We start from the raw sequence: 24,088 nt of genomic DNA, 5'->3' as shown, positions 1-24,088 counted from the left end.
ATGTTCCCGCTTTTCGTGTCCAGGTCCGCCTCGTTCGCGCTCATTTGCTTCAAATCTGCCGTTAGCAGCAGCAGCTAACTTTTTTTGTTGTTGTTAAAACCTGAAAATAAGTGAATTAGAATTTTGGGGAAAAAAAACAACAAAAAAAAAATCATACATTATCATAATTATACATTCAATTCTCACGGAAGGATCTATTTCAACGGTTTATTATTAATTGTAACCCAATATGGAGTTTCAAAAGAATAAAATAAATCATTCCAAAGGAATTTTAATCCAGAAATGCAATGTTATGACTAGCACAATCAACTGTGGGTGATCCACAAAAAAATATTTTGTAAAGCTCTGCATTTTAATGGAAAGTTTAGTGGAAGGAAGCAGTTTGAGAAACGAACTGCGGTATTGGGCTGAATGAACTTTCCCACACATTATGATATGACCTAAATTAGTTTCTGGATTGTTCCAGAAACTGCTGCATCAACACAGCAACCAACCTATTTAGCTTATCCGTAATGTCAAGAGGAAGATGAGAGACACCAAGCAGACCTTCTAATTCACAATCCTCTTACAAAAGTGCAACTTTTTCTCCCGGCGTTTTTCCTTCCACCAAACTTTCCACCAATCTGCTTGGAAACAAACAGCATCCTTAGCGATGACCTTTTCTGCCTCCTTTTCTCGCTTCCCTGAAATTTCTGTTTTAAAAAATTCAAATTCACTGCAAGCAAAAGCATCAGAATTAACAGCTTAGGGGGGGGAATACAGTTTGAACTGAATTATGATAATAATAATAATAATAATAATAATAATAATAATAATAATAATAATAATAATATACTGAGGTGCTCCTGTGTGAGTGTTTGCCAGCTGAGACTGGAAGGTCGGTGTGTGCGGACAGTTTAGAAATTGTTTTCTCCACGTTTTACAAATTGAAGCGCACACTCTCTCTCTCTCTTTCCTTATTTCTGCGTGTGTGTGTGTGTGTGTGTGTTTGCTAATGACTGCCTCACACAACATTTTCCAGAACTGCTCATTAAAGTATTTTGTAATTAAATATATTTCAGCAGCAGATTTCTTAAAGATTTAAAGTTTGATAGAAGGCTGGGATTTATTTCTCCTTCGGTGCTCTCTAAATAAAACCCTGAAATCGAACTGTAGCTCTGATTTCTTTCCTTTCTTTGAATTAAAAAAAAAAAAAAAAAAAAAGAAGCATATTTTGCTATCATTTTCACGAAACTGACTGTTTCCCCTCCTCTTTCCTAAAATAATTCCTTCCCTTTCGGCCTTACATGAAACCATTTCCGCCCTAAAAGGATGAATATCTATGATCTGCTCCCTCGGTTGCAGCCTAAATATCCGCGCATGTTTGAAGCCGCAGCGTCCATGACGCCTCACTTATTATATACGAGTTATGATTGCAGAGTATTTAAGATAAAACAATCGCGGCCTCGACTGGAGCACGAGTTCCGTCTTTATGTTTGTTTAAAGGCTCCAAACGGCGCCGTAAATGTTCTGAACGGCGCAGAGACTCACGGCGCTCAGGAGCCGCTCCCGCGTTTAATGCTGCAAAAAATAAATAAAAATGTAAAATAATAATGAATTTTTTTAAAAAAAAAGGTATTTTACATTTTCATTTAAATCTTTCATTCTTTTTGTGGTTGAAGCAGAAGTTTGAAGCGAACTGGAAAGTGAGCGCAGAATGGGGGAACGCGATTTATTTGAGTTGGGGTGGGGAAAATAACTAATTAATACTCTAAAAACTTTATAGAAATTCTTTAGTTTTGTTCCATTTTCGACTGAAGTCGTTTGAGAGTAAAAAAAAAGAAGTGACATGAAACCACAGAGAAGGGCTCGCGCTGTCTCTTTATGTTTACGTTTTTTGCTGGAACGTCGCGCGCCTTTTCACGTCCAAAAGCCTCCTCGCCTGGTCCGCGAGCTCCGACAGTGATGGCACGCGGAGGACCGAACGCGCTTTATTCCGGAGGGTTTATTTTTATTAAAATAAAAATAGTTGATTTTTTTTTTTTTTTTTTTTTTTTAGTAAAAATTCAGGAAATTCCTGGCGATGATTTAAAAAAAAAAAATCTTATTCATAAATTGACTTTTGTATCCCCCCCCCCAAAGTTATTCCCTTTTGAAAAGAAAAAAAAAGAAGCTTTTCCTCATTTATCTCCGTTCATTTGAACTCCCAGAGTTCGTAAAATAAAATATCAAAATAAAAATAAAAATAAGGAGTTCAGTAAATTGAAACAAATGTAGAAAGTGCGAGTTGATATTTTAAAAATGGAGAATGGAAACAAAGCTGAAAAGAGCAGATTTATTCTTATTACTGTTATTTCTGGTGTTATAAAATAGCTTTTCATTGAAGCTGATTTATCTCTATAATTTACCCTCAGTTTAAATAGCTAATAAGTGAATGAAACGAGGACGTCCCAGTTTACCCCTCATCCTCTCTCCACTCTGACTGCGCGCCTTCTTATAAATAAAATCCAGCGTCTCCCCCCCGCCGGTTCCTCGTCCTTATTGGTCAGACGGAGCCGTTACCTCACTCCGGGGCCGGTGACGCAGCGTCTTCGCGTATCCTTCTCCTTTTTTTTCCACCCCCCTTCCTCCCCTTCCTTCTTGTTCCTTTACGCGGAGAGTCTTCCAGTCCGCTCAGATAAAGAGACGCGGAGCCGGCGCAGGGGTGCGCTCGATAACCAAACACTTCCCATCCCGGGAGGAGAGCGGCGCGCAGGAACACACGCTCTCTCCATCTCCGAGCGTCTCCTTTACTCTCTCTCTCTTTTTATCTCTCTCTCTCTCCCCTCCTACCCCCCCTCTGCGTCTCGCGCGTTCACACGCGCACTCCGCGCGCACACGCGTACGTCTCCACTTGGCCGAAGTAAATTACGGCATTGATCTGAAAGGCGAGTGTGGATCTGTCTCTTCTGTTCGCTCCTTTTGCTCGACGGAGGGACTCGGGGAGGCGCAGAGGAGAAGAAGTAAGTAGAAAAAGCTTTCGACCGGTCTGCTTCATCCACCGCAGCTCAACTTTACGCCTCAGATGTTTTAGTTTGCTCCGTTTTCAAACGTGAGCACAAAAAAAAACAACAGATCAAAGTTCACAGGCTGGCTCTGATCCGCTGTTTTCTTATATACACATTTTACATTTTCCGTCTGTTTAGTCTTTTAGTTTGGATCACCAACAGAGCGGAAGGCGTATCACGTTTCCCTCTCAGCTGGCTTCTAGATGAAGACAAAATGGAAAGAAATGTGTTTCTAGATGGAAACGTGCGTAGTGTGTCATTATGGTGAACTAATTGTTGTTTGGACCACGAGAAACGTCCCCGGGTCTCCAGGTCTGCCGTGCGTAAAACTCCGGGTTCGGAGCGCGCATGGACCTGTACTTTAGATTTCAGGCTCTCATTTCATTTTAGGTAAAAAATAAAAAAATGTGTGGAGTTATACAAAGTAAAGTTGCGGATTTCATTTTTATTCTATTGTCAGATTTAAGTGTTGATAAAACCTTCAGATGCAGCTTAATTCTGCTCCTGCTCCTTACATGTCAAAATAGTCATTTCTTGCGTTCTTCCAGTTTCACTTCTCATTTGCAGAGATGTTTTTTTTTTTTTTCCTGCTCTTTACAATCAGAGTAAAACTCAAGTTTTGGTTTTGACACCAAAACCTCACTTGCGCTCCCCTCTCACATCTCCTTTTCAGTCAGTCTCGCCTTTAAAGCTTCAAACTTTCATCTGTGTGGAGGAGAAAATGTGTCCAATGTTTCAAGTTTGAAGGAGATGCCTGCTGTTTCTTTGTTTTTTTTGTTGTTTTTTTTTGTGATCTACACTTTCCAATCAAGTGCAAAATGTCACTTTTAGATGAATCTCGGTTCAAATAATGCGATATGCGTACGAATGCATTCGTTTTGTTCAAAAATAATACTTTATAGAAAATCTTTGAAGCATCCCCGTTCTGCAGAAGTGCATGCTTTGTTTTGTGAGTCATTTTCCTACAATGACTGACCGTGAAATCCTTTGCAAAACAGATGCAAACTGTGACAACGCTGCTTGTGTGTGTGTGTGTGTGTGTGTGTGGGTGTGCGTATGCGTGGGTGTGTGAGATGGTAATAACCTGCTTCCACAACAGCTTCAAACTTTTCTCCCTGTTTTGAGAAAAAGGGGGAAAAAAACATTTTGTCATTTGATGAAGCTGAATATTGACAGATGAAACAGTGAGGGTTTCAAATGTCGGATAAAAAGATGACTGCGGTTTATAAATGCTGCAATTGGAGAACTGAATCAGTTAAAAATGTATTACTTAGGCTTTAAGAAGTGGTGGAAGTTTCTGCCATGTCAGAGTCGAACAACATACGGTAGCCCTAACTGCCCAAAAAGGCAATAAAAAAATAAATAGCATGACTCAAGTTATCCAAATAGTTCCAGTCTTTTATCCCTCCTCTTGCACTTTTACTTCACATCTCAACACGAAATTTCAGTCTCAAATCAGTTAAATATATATGGAATAATATTTGGTATTTAATTTAATATCTCGGCTCATTTACAAGAAAGATGATTGTCGCAAATGTTACTTTTTGCCTTGTTGTTTGGATCGTCGTCTTTTTCCTTTCTCTCCTCCCTCTTCATGTTGTCGCTTGCAGAAATTCAAAGTCAAATTCACAGTCGGCTAATCATTTTTTTCTAATTTCATAGTGGAAAAGGATTCATGGGCTGCGTTGTGAAATTCTGCTGGCTCACTTTCTCCTTTACTTTAAAAAAAGGTCCAACGTCCATCTATTGGTAGACAAACAGACAGCTGGATTCACCTCTTTACCTCCAGAGTAAATTCTATCATAATAAAAGTTTTACTTAACTGATAAAAACAGACCTGTTGGACCTGATATAATGGGATTCTTTCACTTGCATTTGGAAATGAGTTACTTTGCAGAGGAGCAGTAAGAAAAAGCGTCTGTTTTTATTTTCGTGACTGGAGCAAAGCCTTAAAGCCTTATGTGTATAGAGCCAAGCTGATCAATATTTGGACATGTTCTCCTGTGGGACAAAAAACCTGGCCCCAATCCTGACTCCTCTTTAACAAACAGAATACAAAACCAGTGAGTCTCAAAGAAAGGAATCTTCAAGTAAATCAGAACACAATTGGGATGAAAACATTTCATTTCGTCTTCAGAGTGGGGAGAAATGGAACCTGTCGACTCCTCCCAGCTTCTTCCAAAATGCAGAAATCAAGGTTACCCCTTTACAGGAGGCAGCAGGAATGGGAAATTGTTTTTGTTTCTCCAAACAGGAGTTTGAGATATTTTAAAGAGTTTCTGTCGGTGGTTCTGTTGGGTTATTTTCAATAAGAGCAACAAGTTCTTTCTGCACTGATAAAAGTGACTCACTTTTGTTCTTGTGAGTTTTTTCTGCTCTTTCATCTCTTTGATGCTAACTACAAATTCCAATTTGTCTTGATTCTGTTTCTTAATGACCAGGCTAACCCTCTCACTGTCCGTTTGACTGTGAGGCCCCGTGGACATGCCTGTTTAGCTGCCCTGCGTGATGCCTGATCATGACAGCACCACCCTCTTAACCAGACAAACCAAACGCAGACGTGTCGACATCGGGGTGAAAAGGACTGTGAGTAGCGCGATATTTCCCCGTGCCCGGGAGACCCTGCTCGAAGCCATGAACCAGTCGCACGGCCCTGATCAGGACGGAGATCTCTCCCTGGTGAGACACGGCCACGGGGCCGCCAACGGTGACGGAGAGAAGACGAACGTCCTCAGAAAGCTGCTGAAAAGGGCCAACTCTTATGAAGACGTCATGATGCCTTTTCCTGGGGCTACAATCATCTCCCACTTATTGAAGAACAACCTGGGGAAGAATGGAGGGAGTGACTCAGGCTTTCAGGTACGAGTTGATCTGCAGAACCTAGTGAGATTAAAAAAAAAAAGTCCTTAACTATGAAGTCTGAATTAAGCTGCTGTTCTTTATTGCAGGGTAGTGGAGCTCTGTCCAGTGGAGGTTCGGAGATTCAGGCCGAAGACGCCTGTAGTAACTCTTCGCGGGACAGTCCATCCGACTGCCTTTCCCCTGGTCCTCCTCCATCGTCCTCTAATTTTGGACGACCGTTGCCGCCCTCAAATCACATTTCTCACACCTCTTCTCAACCTTTATCCTCCTTTGACTTGGAACGACTGTCGGACGAGCATCTCCGTGCCAAGAGAGCCCGCGTGGAAAACATCATCCGCGGAATGAGTCACTCCCCATCGGTCCGTCCCAATGGCAGTGACCACAACCAGGAGGGCAATCGTGAGAATGAAAACGGCAGCAGCAACAGCAACGACCACAGAGGAGAGGACTGCAGTCATAACAGCAGCCGCCGCGGCGATTGTCCTTCCCTCCTCAGCTCTCCTGGTTCGCGAGGCGGTGTGGTTGGCATGGGCGAGGTTTACAGAGAGAATAAGAGGAAACAGCGTCTCCCACAGCAGCAACACAGTTTCACCCAGCTAGTTTGTTCCAGACAGGAGCAGAGACAGGAAGAGAGAAGGCAGCTCAAACTACAACTTGAAGACATGCAGGTAACTATATCTTTTAGTATAGATCTCCACAATTGTTTACCAAATTGTTCTCTAGTAGAATTTTTATTCTTATAGCAGAATTTGAGATAATAGAAAGATAAACCTATGTGTTCTTTGTTTTTTCTTTGTTCAGAAACAATTGCGCCAACTTCAAGAGAAGTTCTACCAAATCTATGACTCTGAGACAGAGGAAGAGGAAGAAAACATAGTGAATGGAGAGGTCAACCGAGCAGGGGACAGAGAGGAGGATGGCAACCTTTCAGAGGACAGTATCCGCTCTGACGGCCTGGAGGAGAGGCACAGAGACACAGGGCGGCATAACCACGATGATCTTTCTGAGTTGGACCCAGGACTTTTCCTGGACAGAGCCCGAGCCCTCCTCCGAGAGCAAGCCTTGATAGACGGAGAAATGGAGGAAGATGCTGACAGCCGAGAAGAGGAGGAAAGAAATGGTGAAAGGTTGATGAAGAGGAGAGTGGTAGCAGGAGGCGGCGGAGGAGGTGGCCGGCAGCTGGCCGAGACTCTAAAGCAGGAGCTGAACTGTGCCGTGTCACAGGTGGTTGACACCGTCGTCAAAGGCTTCTCCTCACCCAAGCAGAACGCCGGTCACCATCATGGCTGCCACAGCAGTACGCCAGCTGCACCTTCTTCTTCCTCCAACTCATCCTCATCCTGTCCACCTCCTTTCGGGCCACTGCCCCCGCTTACCCCAGAGTCTCGCTTTGGGGTTGGTAATTTGGCACTCAGCTTGAATGGTGAAGGCAGTCCCACCCCTAACTATCATTCCTCCAACCAGAGGCTGCATTGCTTTGGGGATGTAATTGTCCCTAGCCCTCTAGATTCGTTTGGTGGTCTGAGTAGCAGGCTTAGTGGTGTGCCAACACCCAACGATCAAACAGAGGCTCTGCCGCTGGTAGTGCGCAAGAGTGGGAGTGCAGTAGAGACCCCCAATCCTTCTCTTCCTCCTCCTCCACCTCCTCATCATCCCTCCCTCCACCCATCTCCACTCACAGCTTCCCTCGGCTTCAGCCCTCCATCATTTCGCCACCCCTTTCCTCTCCCCCTCATGGGTTACCCTTTTGGGAATCCCCTAGGGTCACATGGGGCTGGAGGTGGCTACCCCTCAGGACCAAAAGACCACAGTCGGGTATCCCCCGACTCTATGGACATAACCCGGGAAACGGTCAGCCTCAGAACCAAAATGGCATCTCTCAGCGGGGCCCACCTGGGGCACCATCACCACAGGCAGAGCTCTCCAAGCCACCATGGACCAGAGGGCCTGTCACTGTCCCTCATCAAGTCAGAGTGTGGAGATCTGCAGGACATGGCTGACATATCTCCCTACTCAGGCAGCACTGTATCCTTACCACGTGTTACCTGAATATTGAAGGTAATGTCTAAAAACTGATATTTTAATCAAGGAATTTGGTTTGGATTAATCTAGAAAAATTGTAACAATCTTTGAAACTAAATACTGGGAAGATTGGTCCAACTTCTCTTAGGTATGCTAAAACTAAGAGTTTCCCGGTAAATCACAATTGGGAGAAAATTTTAAACTAAATTTCGGTGAATAAATTTCAAATTTCATTTGAGCTTTTGAAACATGACATAAAAGACACGGCCAATACTAATTTGGAAGATAATCCACAAAATTGTTGCTATAGTCCTAGATATTATTATTTTAGCTCTCTTGTCCACAAGAGTCACATTTTTTCATAATAGAGCGGCAGCAGGAGGCAAAGTGACAAAAAGTCTTTAATATCAATTAATCTGCATTAATTGATTCCTGCTCTGAGCCTCTTGTTTCCTCAGTGAGTGGGGAAGATGAAAAGGGCGCACCGGGTCTTGCAAGAAGGGGAAGATTAAACAGGTCGCACGCTGCTCTCTCAAGCCCTTTTAAGTCTGTGCAGCAGGTTGTGTTGCTTAAAGGTGGACGGAGAGGCTAGTGAGCTCCCTCTTGAACACCCCGACACACACACACACACGCCCCCCCACACACACACACACTGTTTGCACTGTCTGAGACACTTGGGTGCTGTTAGGTTCTCTTTCATCACAAAGACTTTGTACATAAACGCTCAAAGCAAATCATATTTCACTTTGTCTGAGTGCATGTGTGTGAGGTAAGACTTTGTTCACAGGCGCTCAAAGCTAATCATATTTCAAAGAGCATGTCAGAGGAGCAGGCAAACATTTGGCTTTATTGACGGCAGCTTTCTAAATTTGTTGCATATCAGTGTTGTGGGCAACAATAAGGAGAAGTGTAATATCTAAAAGCTGCACAGTTTCCTCTTTATCGCTTTTAGCTCCCATCTCCTCCCTGCTACCGTTTTGGAACCCAACCCACTCACTTTCATGCGTCGGCCCTTCATTTTTAGTTGCCTGGCAGTTGTGTGTGTTTAGCGCGCACGTAGGAACACACACCTCGCCTTTCATGGCGCGTGCACGTCGACAGGTGTTTGCAGGTAGCTGTTTATCTTTTCGTTCCTAACCTTTCATATGGAGAGGGCTTCTCCCGGCCATCTCACTTTGGCTCACACAGGAGAGCAAACAGGCGCGTGTGCACAGACGCGCACGTTTGAACAACAAAGTAAAGAGAAAAATAAGACTTTGAACTCGGCAAATGGGTACTCCTTGCAGCTGTGATGGGGATTCGATCACAGTGTCGCCTTCAAAGCTAATTTAGATGTTGCTTTCATTGAAAAACAAGAAATATTTGACACGGCTCTTGATCCTCTTGAGCCGTTTCATACCAGAATGCCCCCCTATTCATAGTTAAAGAAAAACAAATCTTTGAAATGGATTATTACTTCAAAGACACTGACTGGGCTTTAAAACGATTTTTTCCCCTCTGATAAAATTGCTCATCTTGTCCTTAATCAAAAACCAAATTTTGTTACAACATAAAGAATAGAACAGATTTTAAATGATGTATTTATAATAATTAGGAAAGCTCTGATTTTTAAATTAGCTACATTTGCAAATACTTTATGTTTTGTGCATGCAGCTTCAAGAAGACGTAGCTTTATGTTGATAAAAATAGCTATTAACTAGATATTGAATGTTTTTCCAATTTGAAACAAATGGAAATCCTGAAATGATTTCATCATTCCTGTATGCCCTACGATAGTGGTACCGTGCTAATAGTGCCGTTTTTTCCCGCGTTCTTTTTTTTAAAAAACATTTTCTCAAATTCAAGACCACTAAATAAAACCAAATGCTAAACAACTAGTGGTTGACCGAACATGTCAAATGAAAAGTAGGCTGGTATGCTAGTCCTAGCTAAAAATTCACTAGCTAGTGTGGAAATTTGAGGACATTTTTCTTTTGAATCATTAACATGGAGCTTATCGCAAACGTTTCGGCACATTATGAGATTTTCCTGTTCTTGTCTGTTAGACAAATTTGTAAAAAAAGAAAAAAGAAATGTAAGTAGACAAATTCATACCCACACAATGTGTTGACATGTGTTGACATAGATAGATAGATATCTATCTATCTAGATAGATAGATAGATCTATCTATCTATCTATCTATCTATCTATCTAGATAGATAGATAGATAGATAGATAGATAGATAGATAGATAGATAGATAGATAGATAGATAGATAGATAGATAGATAGATAGATAGATAGATAGATAGATAGATAGATAGATAGATAGATAGACATTTTTGAGATAAATCTTGTTTCCAAAGCGATGGCTATGAAAGCAGTGTATGTGTCCATTAAATTTCCATACTAGGTGAACACAATAAAAATTGATTTAAATCATCTTTTTTTTTGTACCCGAGAAAGTCACACATGAAACATCCAAAACTGCAAAATTTGAAATTGCATAAATTATCAGCCATATCACTAATTAAGTTAAGTCATTACTGGTCTTTGCGGTTTCTTCGCTGCATTTTGCAGTGATCATCCTTCACCTGAAAGGCTGAACACACTCAGGTCTGTGTATCTTTAATCCTTTATATTGAGCTGAGCAGATGTCCTCCATTCATTTATGAATTTATCCCTCCACCCTCCCTCTTTGCCTCTCAATCCAGCTCTTCCATTTACACACACAGCCCCTCCACACACACACACACACACACACACACACACCTGGTAACAAGGTCAAGTTACCGCTGGTATGGTGAGCTCTGCACAACACGCACAGGCTCTTTGACAGATATGCATTAGGCTAAACACAAACCAATAGGAAGACAAGAGCAAATTGGGAGGAAGAGGAATGGAAGGAAAAAGAACATGTGCGTTGTTTATTCACCAACTCGCGTTAGCTACTATTACACCAAAAAAAAACAAAAAACAATGCCTCACTTACTCTTTATTCATTACATTATCTCACACTTGTTTACTCCGAGTCTCGTTTTGTTTGTTTGTGTCCCAAAAGAAAAAGAACACAGACATCAAAATCCTGGACAAAATGTACCGAATGAGCACATGGTGGCAGGTTGGTATGAATGTTAACAATGAGAGTGGTGTGTTTTTTTTGCTCCATGCCTGATGAATCCAACGCTACATGAATGATGGATCACATTGAGACTCACTTCTGGTTTAACATGGCTGCTGCATCACGGCACTTTCCAGATGTTGCTTATTTATGGTTTGGAACATTGGCTGGGATATTTTTTTTTTCGAGAATGGCAAATCTCTTAAAGATAAAAAGTACCAAATGATTATGTTTTCATATTTTATTCTGTCGTCAGATTTTTCCTTTCCCTGTTTTTTTGGGGGGTTTTTCCACTAAATAGTTGATGCCACTCTTTTCCAGCTGTACATGTCCCTTGAGGTTTTCTTTGTGTGTGTGTGTGTGTGTGTTTCTGTGTGCTAATTGACCTTGCAGGGGGCTCCATTGATTGCCTCATCTTCTCTGATAGATTATAGGCCTTTTAATGTGGTGGGGAAATGGCAGCATGGTGGGGCACAGCTGTTGCCACCACACACGCGCGCACGCTTGCCACACACACACGCACTAACACTGAACACACAAGCGCTCGCCGCCCCTCAATCCAAGGACCTCACAATTATTATTTTGGTCGCCGAGTCTGTGGGATGGAGGGATCTGTGGGATTTGATCAGAAGCCAGCAGGTGCTTGTGTTTGCTTTGGGTGTAAACTACTATATTCATGGCAAGACCAGGCCCACTTTGTTTATATGTTCCATTTAGCCCTAAGTGGGACGTAAAGTTAAAAAAGTTACATCTCCAGTACGTGGAAGTGTATATATTCTGGCGTCTGCATTCGCAAATTTATTCAAAGATTCAAAAACCATTGATTCAAGTGTTCTTTTAGGAAACACACATTCATCCAAAACTGACAAATCTCTTTCCTTTGGCTACTTTTACTGTTTTGGGTGGAAAGCATTTTATCCTCACTGTTGCGGTTTTAGAAAACTGTCTGCCAAGTGACAATTTGTACCAACCACTCACCACCATGTTTTTATGTCATTCTTGATCATTAAGTAAACACACTGTTTGCTAAAATGTATTTTCTTGTACATGCCAGACAGATTCTGTAGCAATAACTGCAAATAAAAGTTAGCATTTTTCAAGTGGGATAAAAATGTCACCTGCCAGCCGTAAACTAGCTTGATGTTTCCTGGATGGGGATTGAGGACGTGCAGTTGGGAAACACCAACTCCATTTTGCAGCCACAGCACTGAGCTGCGTAATTTTTAACGCTTTTTCTTTCTTGCTTTGCTTTTGTCTGTCCCTCACCGTCTCGCTCCATCACCGCTAATAGCACATAGCATACGTCAGAAGCTTGTTGAACAATCATCCAGCTGGAACACTGCTCTAAAATTTGCCTCAAAGAATTAAAAAAAAAAAAATCGAGATTCTCGAATTGTTACAGCTTCAAGTACATTTCTATAATTTCCATATAGACTACTGTATTTTAAGCAAAAAGAGAATACAACTACAAAGGATTGGTGTGATCAGATTGGTGTAATCATTAGAAAAATATTCAAGCCTATCATAAGTGACATTTGAGCATTTTATGACTTTAAGTAAGTCATCAAAAGTACAACAAATAAAGAACATATGCAAAATGAATGTAGCTTGATAGATTGTTTTGAATATGTCCATCCAGAAAACTAGAAACACTAAAAATGCATTGAAATGTGTGTGATCATTTCTGCGTAAACAGTATGTCAAATTTGAAATGAAATAGATTCTGTAATTTTCCAACTAGCTATCAACTGCTAGTACAAGGTAGTCTTGCTAAAAAAAATTTTTTTAAAAAAACAACTAGCAAGCAGCGTGCTTCTTTAAAGGATTTTCTGTAAATTTTCTACTTTGTTGTAATGATTTTGACATAAAATACATAGAAAATAATAGAAAAACACAAATTAAAGGCATTTGTCTTGTGGCTACAGAAGTTTTCCAAATTCTGTATCTAGCTTTTTTCTTGTTATTTTAAAAACAAAAGCTGCTTCATCAGTTATTATGTACTGCATTGAACTTTAGGAAAGAGAGATGTAGTAATGATAGGCTATTCCCAAAAAAGAACTTTTATTTTCACCTCAATTTATTTCGTGATGGAAGTTGAAATTTGTCATTTTCCCTTTTTGACAGCAGAAGAAACACGCAGTTACTTTTCCTGACATGTTGACTTAAAAAAAAGAAAAAGAAAACACAAAATGTGACCAAACAGAGTCTGTAAGTGATCAAAATATTTTGTGTATTTATAGCCTGAATTATTAAGTGTGTTCAACAACCATGAAAGAAATGACTTAAACTGAAGACAGGAGCTAATAGTTTGAGTATAGCTGGTTATGTGCTAACTTGTCTAAACTCAGTTTTCCTTGTTGAGGTGAGGAGCAAATTTCTGTTCAACTTCAACAGACATAAATAAATATTATCATTACCAATGCAGAAAATAATGTGTTTTGTTTTTTTTTTTCCTTAAGATTCTGTAACTTCAGCACATTTTGGCACCTTAACATGTCGTGATTCAGATTCAGGAGGGCTTGTCTCCAAACCATCTGAAGAAAGCCAAGCTGATGTTCTTCTACACTCGCTACCCTTCCTCCAACATGCTCAAAATGTTCTTCTCTGACGTCAAGGTAAGACCCGTTTCTTTATTTTCAATCCTTCTTCCCCTTTGAAAAAGTCACTCTCGTTCTTTGGTGTCATTTTTTTTTTTTTTAAATGTCTTGTTTGTCCTTTTATAGTGTCTTCATTTAGAGTCCCATTAAATAACATTTAATTAAAAACGCTTTGGTAGAAATATTCATACTTTACAGACGTTTCTCATCTTGTCTTTACGACAAAATCACATCTTAATGGCAACTTAGTCTACTTTATAAAACCACTTCCTGCTGCATTTCCAGCTGAAAAATGTCATCTCTGTTTGCACATCTAGTTGAGGCTCTTTCAGATAAGATGGAGAGTGTCTTTGGAAATGCCTAGCCAAGGCATTCAAAACTATATGTGAATACTGGGGAATAAATAGTTCAAAATTCTTTACATTTCAATTTAAAATCTTTTCTACATAGATTTGAACGTGTTACAAATGTAAATGCAATTAATTGTATCTTTTGTTCCAGGTGGAACCTTTATATTTGCTTATTTCTGGTACAACAGTAAATCTGATGCACCAGCGGCATCCGCTCACAACAAAGCCGCTTCTCTTTGGCCCACTTTGCGTCAACAAAGGGTTTTTGAATTGAAAATGTTACAAATAACTAATTACAGATCCTTCAAGAATTTGCTAAAAAAAATTAATTGATCTAAAAGATTCTATTAAAGCTGCAGTTGTACTTTTAGGGAAGTGTTAGCTCTGTTTTTAGCTTCATCCAGTTTCGTTTAAACTTTAACATGGGACGATGATTCTCCTGTAATAAAGCGCATCATTATACTGCCGCCATGTTTCACCAAAACCTTTCGATTATACAGACACTAAATGAAACAGAAGGGAGGAGCTTAACAGTTTAGCTCATGAAATCCAAATAAAATACTTTGAAGTTTGTGGTTGTAAAACTGAGAAATGTGCAAAAGTTGTAGTTCAGTTTCCAGGGTACTGTTATGCCGTTATAATTATTTCTAACTTTTTTTGGTAAAGCTCCATCATATTCAGCTGATTATTTCTTCACTCTGTGTGTGTGGGGGTGTGTGTGCAGGCGTGGGGGTTCCTGTGTGAGTGTGAAAACTTAGAGTCCAGATGGGTGTTCCAATCTGGCATGTTTTTGTCACATAATTAGAGTTTCTGGCCTTAATCGGCCTGGGGTTAGTCAGCAGGGTGGGGGGGGATAACGCCCACTTTCCCTCTCACACACTCCCACACATACTGTACAAAAGCTTCCCCTGACTCACACACACACCGTGACCTGAACCCTTTTGCCATTTTCGCTCAAACAACACGCAGACTACGTCAGCGCGTTTGCTCTCGTCAGCACAATTAAAGGCGAACGTGGAGGAGCTGTGGCCGGGCAGGAAACATGCTCCAGAGATTAGCCTGAGAAAAGGTAATGGACCCCCAGGAAGTTTGTCACGGGAGGGAAAGAAGAAGAAAAAAACAAAAAAAACGACCAAAGTGTGTGCAAATGATTGCTTGTTTGGAGAAAATGACAGAGGGATTGTGGGGGAGGAGGGATGTGAGGTGTGTGTGGGGGGAATGAAAGGGATGACAACAAGCTATAAAACAAAAGCGCTGATTGTTTGGTGTTTACAGGCTGCTGCGAGTTTTGCGAAGGAGCATACGGCTCCTCGACAGATTCAGGACGCTCTATTCAAATGAGCAACCACTCTCTCTCTCTGTCACACACACTCACACACACACACACACACCAGCTGCTCTTTGGTGACCACTTCCTCGTGGGAGTGCCACATCCTCATTGGCTGCCATGGGACACCAGGTTGCCAAGCAAACTCAAGGTTGCTAAGCTGACCGACTGCAGGAGAGCGAGAACCTGACTGGTCATCAACCAGGAGTCCATTAAGTGATTAAAAAGCCGCTGAAAGGGGGAAATTAACAAATTGCAACTAAAGTGAAAAACATCAACCAAAAATCCAGGCAGCATAGCTGGTCTGGTAAGAGTTCAATTACAACAATCAAAATTTATACAGTTATAAAATCTGTGAAAATAGGTTTCCTTCACACATGAAATTAAAGCCATGTTTGATGATTAAACTGCCAACAAATAAATGAAAAATGCACTAAAACACTAAAAAAAGGTATGTAGAAGTCAAAGACTTTTGCAGAGATATGAATCCATAATTTTAGATACGATTTTCACAAATTCACCTGAATTTTGTCAGGATATGTCACTGAGACTACCTCGCCTCTTTTTTTTAGTCCGTTTTAGTTTGTTTTAAAACTCGGGTGCACACTAAATGGCAACAAAATGGTTTTGAAATGCAGCAGGCTGAAACATAAATGGGAAATATTATTTTATTTTTAAATAAATCTAACCAGGACATTGAAAACAACTGCACACTCATACCAACACTTATATCATTCTTTAATCAGATTTTTTGATTATATTCTTAAATTTCCAAATTAAGTTGAGTTTTGTTTTTAGCTCTGCCTTATCAAATGACGTCATTAGAACTGTGAAGTTCATGCAGGTTTTGGGTTGTAGATTGAAATGAGGTTAATAATTCATCCAGCCTGTGACTTTATCTCCAGATTGGGATTCAGTTAATCTGACGAATCTCTGCAAACTTAGATTAGGGAAGTGTTTCTGCTGGCCACTTTGCTCCGCAGATGGACACTTGTTAAAAGTTTCTGTGCAAGTCGAAACCGCTTTTGAAATTTGCAACATTTTTGTCCATCGCTAAGGTTTTGTTTTTTTGACGCTGACTGATATCACCTCGCAAACAAATTTCGTGTTTTGTCACATTAGACTCAACATGAAATTTTTGGGGGGGTTGTACAGTTGGGATTGTAGATGTTCACACGTCTGCAACATTTCTTAATTGGTATGTAAGGAACAATTGAAAGTTTTTTAAGAACTAAAACCAAAAATACATGCTTAAAAATGTCCCTAAATTTGAAGAAAAGGAAAAAAATAAAAGTATGCACAGCTATTTTTTCTGTATGTACAAAGAAAATACTAAATAAAAATGCAGGTTCTGGACATCTGCTTCTTTTGTATCACAGTAAAGAAACAGACCACCAAGAAACTGTCTCTGTGGCAACTGGCTTCAGCGAATGTATAGCGCCACCTGCAGGCACAAGTCTAAACAGTTTGTGTCCAGTATGTGTGGGGTCTGTAGAGCTCTTAGCCGCCCTTCTCCTGACCTTTGACCCGTGCCAGTCGAGGGTGGAGGGACGGTCGGTGCTGATGTTTGTTGCAATCTGGACCTGGTCCTGCTCTGTAGATGTGATGATAATTAAGAAAAGAAGACACACATTGTCATTGTTCAGGAAATAAAGTCTCTTTTCACTCATGCAAATCAGTGTTTATACTAAACTTCAGTTTTAATTGAGTCATAATCCCAGTTAATCCATTTTATTTATGAGACACCTTACAACTATTACTCTGCTTAATGAAAAAAAAACAAAAAAACGTAAATGGTGGATAATCCTATTTGTGACAAGTGGGGCTTTTCTTTTTGAGGCTTTATTGAAGACAGGAGATAGCAGTCTGTGTCCCGTTTAATTGTCCCACTGCATTCATTATCAGAACTCTGAAATCCGGGTCAGTGTCTCTTTCCCGTTCCCTTTCTCACCCTCACTCCGATTCCGACCGGCACCCCCTCCTTCCCAGGGAACAATAAGTAGCATGTGTTAGAAAGGTTCACTGTAAGGGAATTAGGCCCTGAATGGCTCCACTAATTGGACTTGAATGGACTTCGTCTATGGGAAACTGGTTCTTAAAGATGAGCCTCTTATGTACAATGACCTTCTCGCTGAGTGTGGGAAGTGGGTTGATCTGACGACTGTTTCGGGCGCGGATAAGCAAGCGTACACACACACACACACCCACGCACGCGTACAAAAGGAATCCCAGACCTCTTGCCTTCTGACCAGTCACAGTGTTAGTGCGAGACGCCGCGGTTTGCTGGTGTCTCGCCTTGAGAGAGTCAGTGAGAGTAATTAAGACCTCGTTAACACTGGAGGAGGATTAATTAGACGCTTTCTGGCTCAGGGAGCTCCTTCGAAGTCCCACGCAGCTGAGTGTTTACACTCGCACTAAGTTACAGGCATGCGGCGAGCGTGAAGCTGTGACGCATTTATCACTCCTGCCTCAAGAGGCTGAAGTGACATCTCAACATATTCGCCTCAGTGGGAATCAATTAGGAGTCCATGCCGCCGTTTAGCCGTCCTGTCAATTAGTTGCACAATAAGTTACACAGCCAATTTGGCAGTGCCAGGAGGAGAACATGAAGCAGCTTGTCCATACAGATTCAACTGTACCCAATAATGCCTCCCTGTAACAGTTTTCTTAAAAAAACGAATACCCTTATCATTTGTGTGGTTGTCAAATTTACCTTTTTGGCCACAATGGCTATGAGTATCTTTGGAGAACTCAAGCAAACACGCACTCATGAGAACTGGAAACATGGCGGGTGTCCGCACCTCTGATACATTTCCTTCACCGATGTCTTCAGACTTCAGTCCAAATGTTCAGTGCCGCTCAAACCCCTCTGCCAGGCGGGGTTTTTGCAAAGACTAAAGTTCTCAGTTGGAAAAAGTTTGGGAGTCAGTCTTGCCTCAAGCAGAGGGTTTAGACTATCATGAGTAACAGCTGAACGAGTTAGATACAAGTGACTGAGGTTAGTTTTGTCTGTTGGGTGTCTGTGCAGAGACAGAGATCAGTGTACCGGTTGAGGCATTTAATCAGGATCCCTGTTGGCACCTGCTTTGAGACCCTCAGGACCTGAACTTGAGTCCACGAGGTCTGGAATCGTTTTTGGGAGTTCCCAGAATGACTTGGAACCTGTTGCTGGGGGTGAGAGATGTCTTGGGTTCACCTGTTACCCACACAGCCAAATCTCACAGAAGGGAAACGGTGGATGCCACAGCCTCAAGCAGTGGTCCACATAGGACTGGTTTTTCTGAGATTTTTGTTGACTGAGCAAATTCACTGTCTGTTAGAAAACAAACAAACAAAAATAACTTGCTGACCTATGGTGTTTTTAGTTGAAGTGGGCATATTCTTAAAGGATGCGAGTGTCTGCCCTTCAGTTGTGGCCCCGGGGCAAATGACAACACCCACTGTCAACAGGAGAAAACGGGGAGTCAGGCCTCCCTGACACCATCTCTGACACGCTCCCTTTACTGCCACTTCATCGTAAACATAAAATGGCATTCCTCAAACTCAGCAATTTGCCTGCTCACCACTTCCATTATCTTTCTTTCTTTTGTCTGGTTTTTTTTGTTGTTGTTGTTTTGTTGCTGATTGGGGCTGGGTGTGTTAGTGGGAGAGCAGTGGGTCAGTTCATGGTGCATGTTTGAGCAGAAACTCAAACATGCACCACGAGTTACTCATTGCAGGAGGTCAAAACATTTGACTTCTGAATGGCTTTTAGTTTTGTATCTCAGGACAACAAACTTTTTCAGCTTTTCATGCTTTTATTTATGGAGAATCGTGTTAGAGTCACAACAACATTTGATTTAATCTCGGAATTAATGAGATGTTTTGGAACCGGATTGTGCAAAAGACTTTTTATGTCATCTTTTGTCTACAAAAATCCGACTATATTGTTTCTATCCATAAAATGTTGCAGAAATTTAGTTTATCATTGAGCAGATAAAATAGAAGAAGCGACAAAACGTTTATTTTAATTTGTGTAGTTTGTGCGCTCTACTTTATGATGTTGCTGGAACTTTAACAGTGGACTTTTAAACCTTCTCAGTTTAAAAAAGAGGAAACGTTAACCATTCCTTTTTCTCCTCCAGCCTCCTCAGATCCTTCACCTCAAATATTTCATTTGAAGTGAACATCACTGCGCTTTTATTTATTTATTTTTGCTTAATTAATGTGAGGGTTTTTTTTTTTCACTCGCAAAATCAATGTACTCTAATTAAAGTCTTCTTTATTTTTAATTCCAGCGTGAGAAGATGCTGTAGAAATAAAATAGATTTTATTTTAAGGGTTTTTTTAAATCCATCTTTACCAAGTCAGGTGTTGTTTCAACTTGTAGGTCAGAAAAAGTGCCCAACCTCACAAACACTTTCCCCTCCTGTTGCCCCCCCCTCCCTCCGCCTGCAGTTATGCTCCATTATGTCACCCCCATGTGACCACCAGCGACAAAATATCTCTTTCCCTCATCTCATGCCCTCTGTGCATTCCTTTTTTCCTACCATTCATCCCTCTGTCTGTTATTCGTCCCGGCCCCCCACAGTCCCCCTCCATCCCTCATCCCTGTGAGACAATGTCTTGTAACAATACAGAGCTTAATCTCCGTGTCAAAGCAGTTTTTCCCCCTCAGCGAACACACACACACACACGCACACGCACGCCCACAAGCAAGCACACACATGTACTTTCACTGTTTGTTTTTCTACACATTTTGCTTCCACTTAAGCTGACAAGCTAAAATGTTGTCAAACTCCTGCCCAGGAGTTAACAGTTGATGTGAGCTCATTTAAACGATCAGAACCAAATCTTGACAAAATCTTTAACTTTTTTTTTCTTCTAAAAAGAACGTTCCTGTTTTTATCTGAGCAGTGGAGACAGTGGCAGTCTGTGGCATTAAAGTCGTCAGTCGTCGCAGTGTAGTCTGTGTTCCTCCATGTCTCTTCGTGGTAACGCTTTGTTTGACGGGTCGTGAACAAGACGGTCATGACACCGTCATAAACATGACATAACACCTGAACTCATGCACATGAGTAAAGTCTTCATGAATATTTATGACTGTTGTCATAAAGTACCATTCGGTAAATCCTGCCACTTTTAATACAAAGTTGACATTATTCAAAATGTCTTTGTTATGACAACTTGTCATTAACCAAGAAATCGTGATCTGACGCAAATTTGTTATGAAAGTATTACGGATTAAACTTTAGCTTTCATAACATAAAGCTACATCATTTTTAAAGTTGAATCCGTAATATAATCCGTTTTATAACAAAGCATAATGTGAACGCAAACCGCAGCAAACACAGAAAATAAAGTCTGCTTTAGGTCCAGGCAAAACGAGCGGACCAAAAGACTTTCCTGGTGTGAACACACCTTTGCTCATCTTCGATGTAATGGACCTTATTTCTGCACTTAGTGATTAGTCATGTGGGAACATGAAGAAACCAACATGGGTTGGTACACTGCAGCCTTTAGAGTACCTTTCGTTTGAACTAAAGGGCCAAACACAACTCCTGAAAGTCTGTCACAGGACCATGCAGGGTTAGGTTTTAGGTTTTAGGACAAACTGACTGAGCTTACAGTCGAGTTTTTGGACTGTGGGAGGAAGTACCAGAGAGAAGCCACGCATCCCAGGGGAGAACATGGACCTGCATTTGGATAGACTTCAGATCAGGATTTGATGTTGGTAGAGAAGAAAAATGCTGTGGCCCATGAATCTGAGGAGACTTATATGAACATTTCAAAAAAACAATAAACTCTGTTACTCTTCAGTAAGATACGTGGAAGCCATTTGAGACAATTGCTAGTCCTCCCAGAAGAGGAGAGAACATCCTAGAAAATTCACTGAACCAGACAATCGAGAGATTGGAAAAGAAAAACAAAAACACAGCTCCATATTAAACTCTACAGGTCTCAGTTAGTATGTTAAATGTTGAACTTAATGTTTCATGGTGGTGGAGGGGTGATGACTACAACCGTCATGCTTCAGGTTGGCTCACAGTTGCTGTGGTGGAGGTATGGTGCCAGTGTTTGGCTCTTGTTACATCTTTCCCATATTTAGACTCAGAAAAATATGTAAGTAAAATATTTAGTTACAGGTATGAGCTGGGGTTTTTTTTGTTCATACTGCAAAGCAAGAAAGTTATTTGCATAGAAAATCCACGTTGCCAGACAAAAAAGCAAATTCCCAAGTTCATGCATTGCCATAATCGATGCAAGCAGTCATTCAGCGGCTCGTTTGCATGACAGCAAACGAGGACAAAAGCAAACATCGGGTTATGACATGATACATGATACAGCAGAATACACTGGATAGTTTTAGTTAAATTTGGTCTATAGGCATAAGACTGGTGAGTGAGGTCCTCGACCGCGGTTACAGATAACATTTTTAATTTTGATGAGTTCTTTTGGGAAAGGCCACCTAGAACTAATAATTTCCTTGATGTATTTGATTTAAACCGTACACATTTTTCTTTTTTATCTCCCAGTTCAATCGGTGCATCACCTCCCAGCTGATCAAGTGGTTTAGCAACTTTAGAGAGTTCTACTACATCCAGATGGAGAAGTTTGCCCGTCAGGCCATCAATGAGGGCGTAACCGCAGTCGAAGACCTGACGGTGAGCCGGGATGCAGAACTCTTCAGGGCCCTCAACATGCACTACAACAAGGCCAACGACTTTGAGGTAAGACTGGATGTCATGCGCTTTGGTTTGGTCAGGAGAACTGATGGAAAGAAACGGCCTAACAGTCTTTTCCTCTATGGATAGTTCTAGTTAGCAGGAGTTTAGTAAGTTGCACCTCAACCACGTGGTAAATAGTAAATGGCCCGTACTTGTATCTCATTTTATCTAGACTAGAGGATTCCAAAGTGCTTCAGTCATTTACCCATTCACACACACACTGATGGTCTGTCAGAAGGCTGCCATGCACCGGCACCAGCAGGACAGGACAGGAGGCCTGCTGGTGCCGGGACAGGACCCGGCCCCTGGTCCTGTCCAGGCCAGGGCACAAGGGCAAGGCAGCTGAGTTTCTTCCCCAAGGACACAATGACCGACGCCATTACAGGACAAACTCCCACCATCGTCATTCCCGTTACCATGACTTCCAGCATAATTCTGGCTGGAGTTTTGAACGCTCTTCTTGGAGGATGTTTGAGTTCCAATAAACTGGTTGGTTTCCTAAGACAGACCCAGCTTTTAGGGAAGGTCCAAAGGCTTTGGTCTAATATTAGCTCAACACCTGGTATTGTATTCTTAGATCTGAAATCCTCACCTTTACCCCGTTCACATAAGGGCGACAGATTTCTACTTCAACTCAAATGGGTTCTCTATGATCATAAACTACTGTTGGAATACATCTGGATTAGCCTCCGCTTGTCCTGACCCCTCCACAAATTGTAGGGCTGTGCTTAAAAGCCACATCCTTGACAAGAAGCTAACCAATTTAAATGGACTCAACTAAGAAAGATGAAATATGCAATGAAGTTTGTGGTACAATTGACCCATCCTGGAGAAGTATGGTCCAGTGAACCATAAAAGACCTGTAATTAATGACATCCATGTCCATTTATAGTTGAGGAATGTTGGAAATGTGTTTTCCAACATGTCTCCCAGTATCTCAAGTAGTTTCTTTAAATGTATTTAAGCACATCTTGCTCAAAACTGCCCTCCACCAAGTCAACTGTTCCCCTCGCAATTCTGCTGAGGTGTGGATGTTGTAATAATGCATGTGTGTGCGTGGGGGTGTGTGTGTGTTCAATGAGGCAAAAGAGAACGGCGCTCTCGGCGCGGGTGTCCTTGTCAAAGCGATTTGCAGAAGTCACATCCCCCCCTCACTTCTTCCCAGCCAATATTGGTGTAAGGGGACCTGAGGGCCTTTAAACTACGCAACGTAACATCAGCAGCATTTAGACGTCCATTAGCGCACGCCTTCCCGCTGACACATACACTTGTCTTTTTTGCTCAGCAAGATGGGTGTTGAAGCTTAAATGCAACAAAGAGGAAGATATGCAGACAAATTAGACACACACACACATCGGAGCATCCTGTGTATGGGAAGACAAATAGGAAACGCTTTGCATGCTAAGAGTCAGGTAGCATTTCACAGGTGTGTATCGAAAGGCATGACCAGGAAACAGACACACACATGCAAATTGCTTTCTTTGTTTGTTTTGACTGGTCAGCACGAAGGTTATTTTTAAGGCTTAAAGGGAATAAGTTCAAACAGAGATCATACTTTGTGGTTAAAAAGTCCTGCTTGGAGATTCCTTTAAGAAAGCTTCAAAAACTCGTCTGTGTGGTGAATCCTCTGCAGACAGGACCTCAGGTTTGACTCATAATAAATGCTAACTAAAGACTGACTGAAAGGTGGAAAAATCAATACAAATACTTGCAGCTAACAGCCTAATTTTCAGAGCTGCAACATGTAATTGTAATCAGTGGATGCTGAGAAGGACATCAGGAAAAGGTTGTGCGCGTCCCATAAACTGAAGGTACATTTACTTTGCCTTCCTCGACTTTGTCGCCTTCACCTCCCGTCTTCCTCCCATCCGTTCACCTTTAGGGAACATTACTGGCTAGGGACCGTCTTCCCCTCTCCTTGCCTCTCTCCATTTCTCTCTCTCTCTCTCTCTCTCCCTCTCTGTCAAACTCAGAGGCGTGAAACTGGAACCACAGCCGATTCAGCAAGTCTCCCGATGTACACACACACACATAAGTCTTCTCCTTTTGCCAAATTTAGCATCATCTAACTTCCACCTTGGTTTGTCCCCCATCATG

The 24,088-nt window shown here is 41.4% G+C and overlaps 1 protein-coding gene and 1 long non-coding RNA gene across 2 annotated transcripts in view; one reads left to right on the top strand and one right to left on the bottom strand.

Moving 5' to 3' along the window:
- The first annotated feature begins 2,641 nt into the window (after positions 1–2,641).
- LOC116716162 (prospero homeobox protein 1-like) overlaps positions 2,642–24,088 on the top strand; it is a 34,092-nt gene continuing 12,645 nt past the window's right edge. Inside the window, exons 1-6 of the mRNA XM_032557047.1 lie at positions 2,642–2,981; positions 5,468–5,885; positions 5,975–6,556; positions 6,690–7,913; positions 13,518–13,625; positions 21,800–21,994. Of these exons, the coding sequence (XP_032412938.1) occupies positions 5,535–5,885; positions 5,975–6,556; positions 6,690–7,913; positions 13,518–13,625; positions 21,800–21,994 (2,460 nt within the window). The 5' untranslated portion in view covers positions 2,642–2,981; positions 5,468–5,534. The remainder of the gene's footprint in view (positions 2,982–5,467; positions 5,886–5,974; positions 6,557–6,689; positions 7,914–13,517; positions 13,626–21,799; positions 21,995–24,088) is intronic.
- On the bottom strand, positions 8,744–21,741 carry LOC116716163 (uncharacterized). Its single transcript, XR_004338397.1, has 3 exons — positions 20,263–21,741; positions 9,382–9,385; positions 8,744–8,754 (listed from the first exon to the last, which is right to left on the bottom strand). It is a non-coding gene; the product is annotated as an uncharacterized LOC116716163 (long non-coding RNA).

Source organism: Xiphophorus hellerii, chromosome 24, assembly GCF_003331165.1.
Source record: "Xiphophorus hellerii strain 12219 chromosome 24, Xiphophorus_hellerii-4.1, whole genome shotgun sequence".
Taxonomy (NCBI): domain Eukaryota; kingdom Metazoa; phylum Chordata; class Actinopteri; order Cyprinodontiformes; family Poeciliidae; genus Xiphophorus; species Xiphophorus hellerii.
The sequence above is the reverse complement of the archived record's forward strand: the minus strand, read 5'-3'. Positions and strand labels throughout refer to the sequence as shown.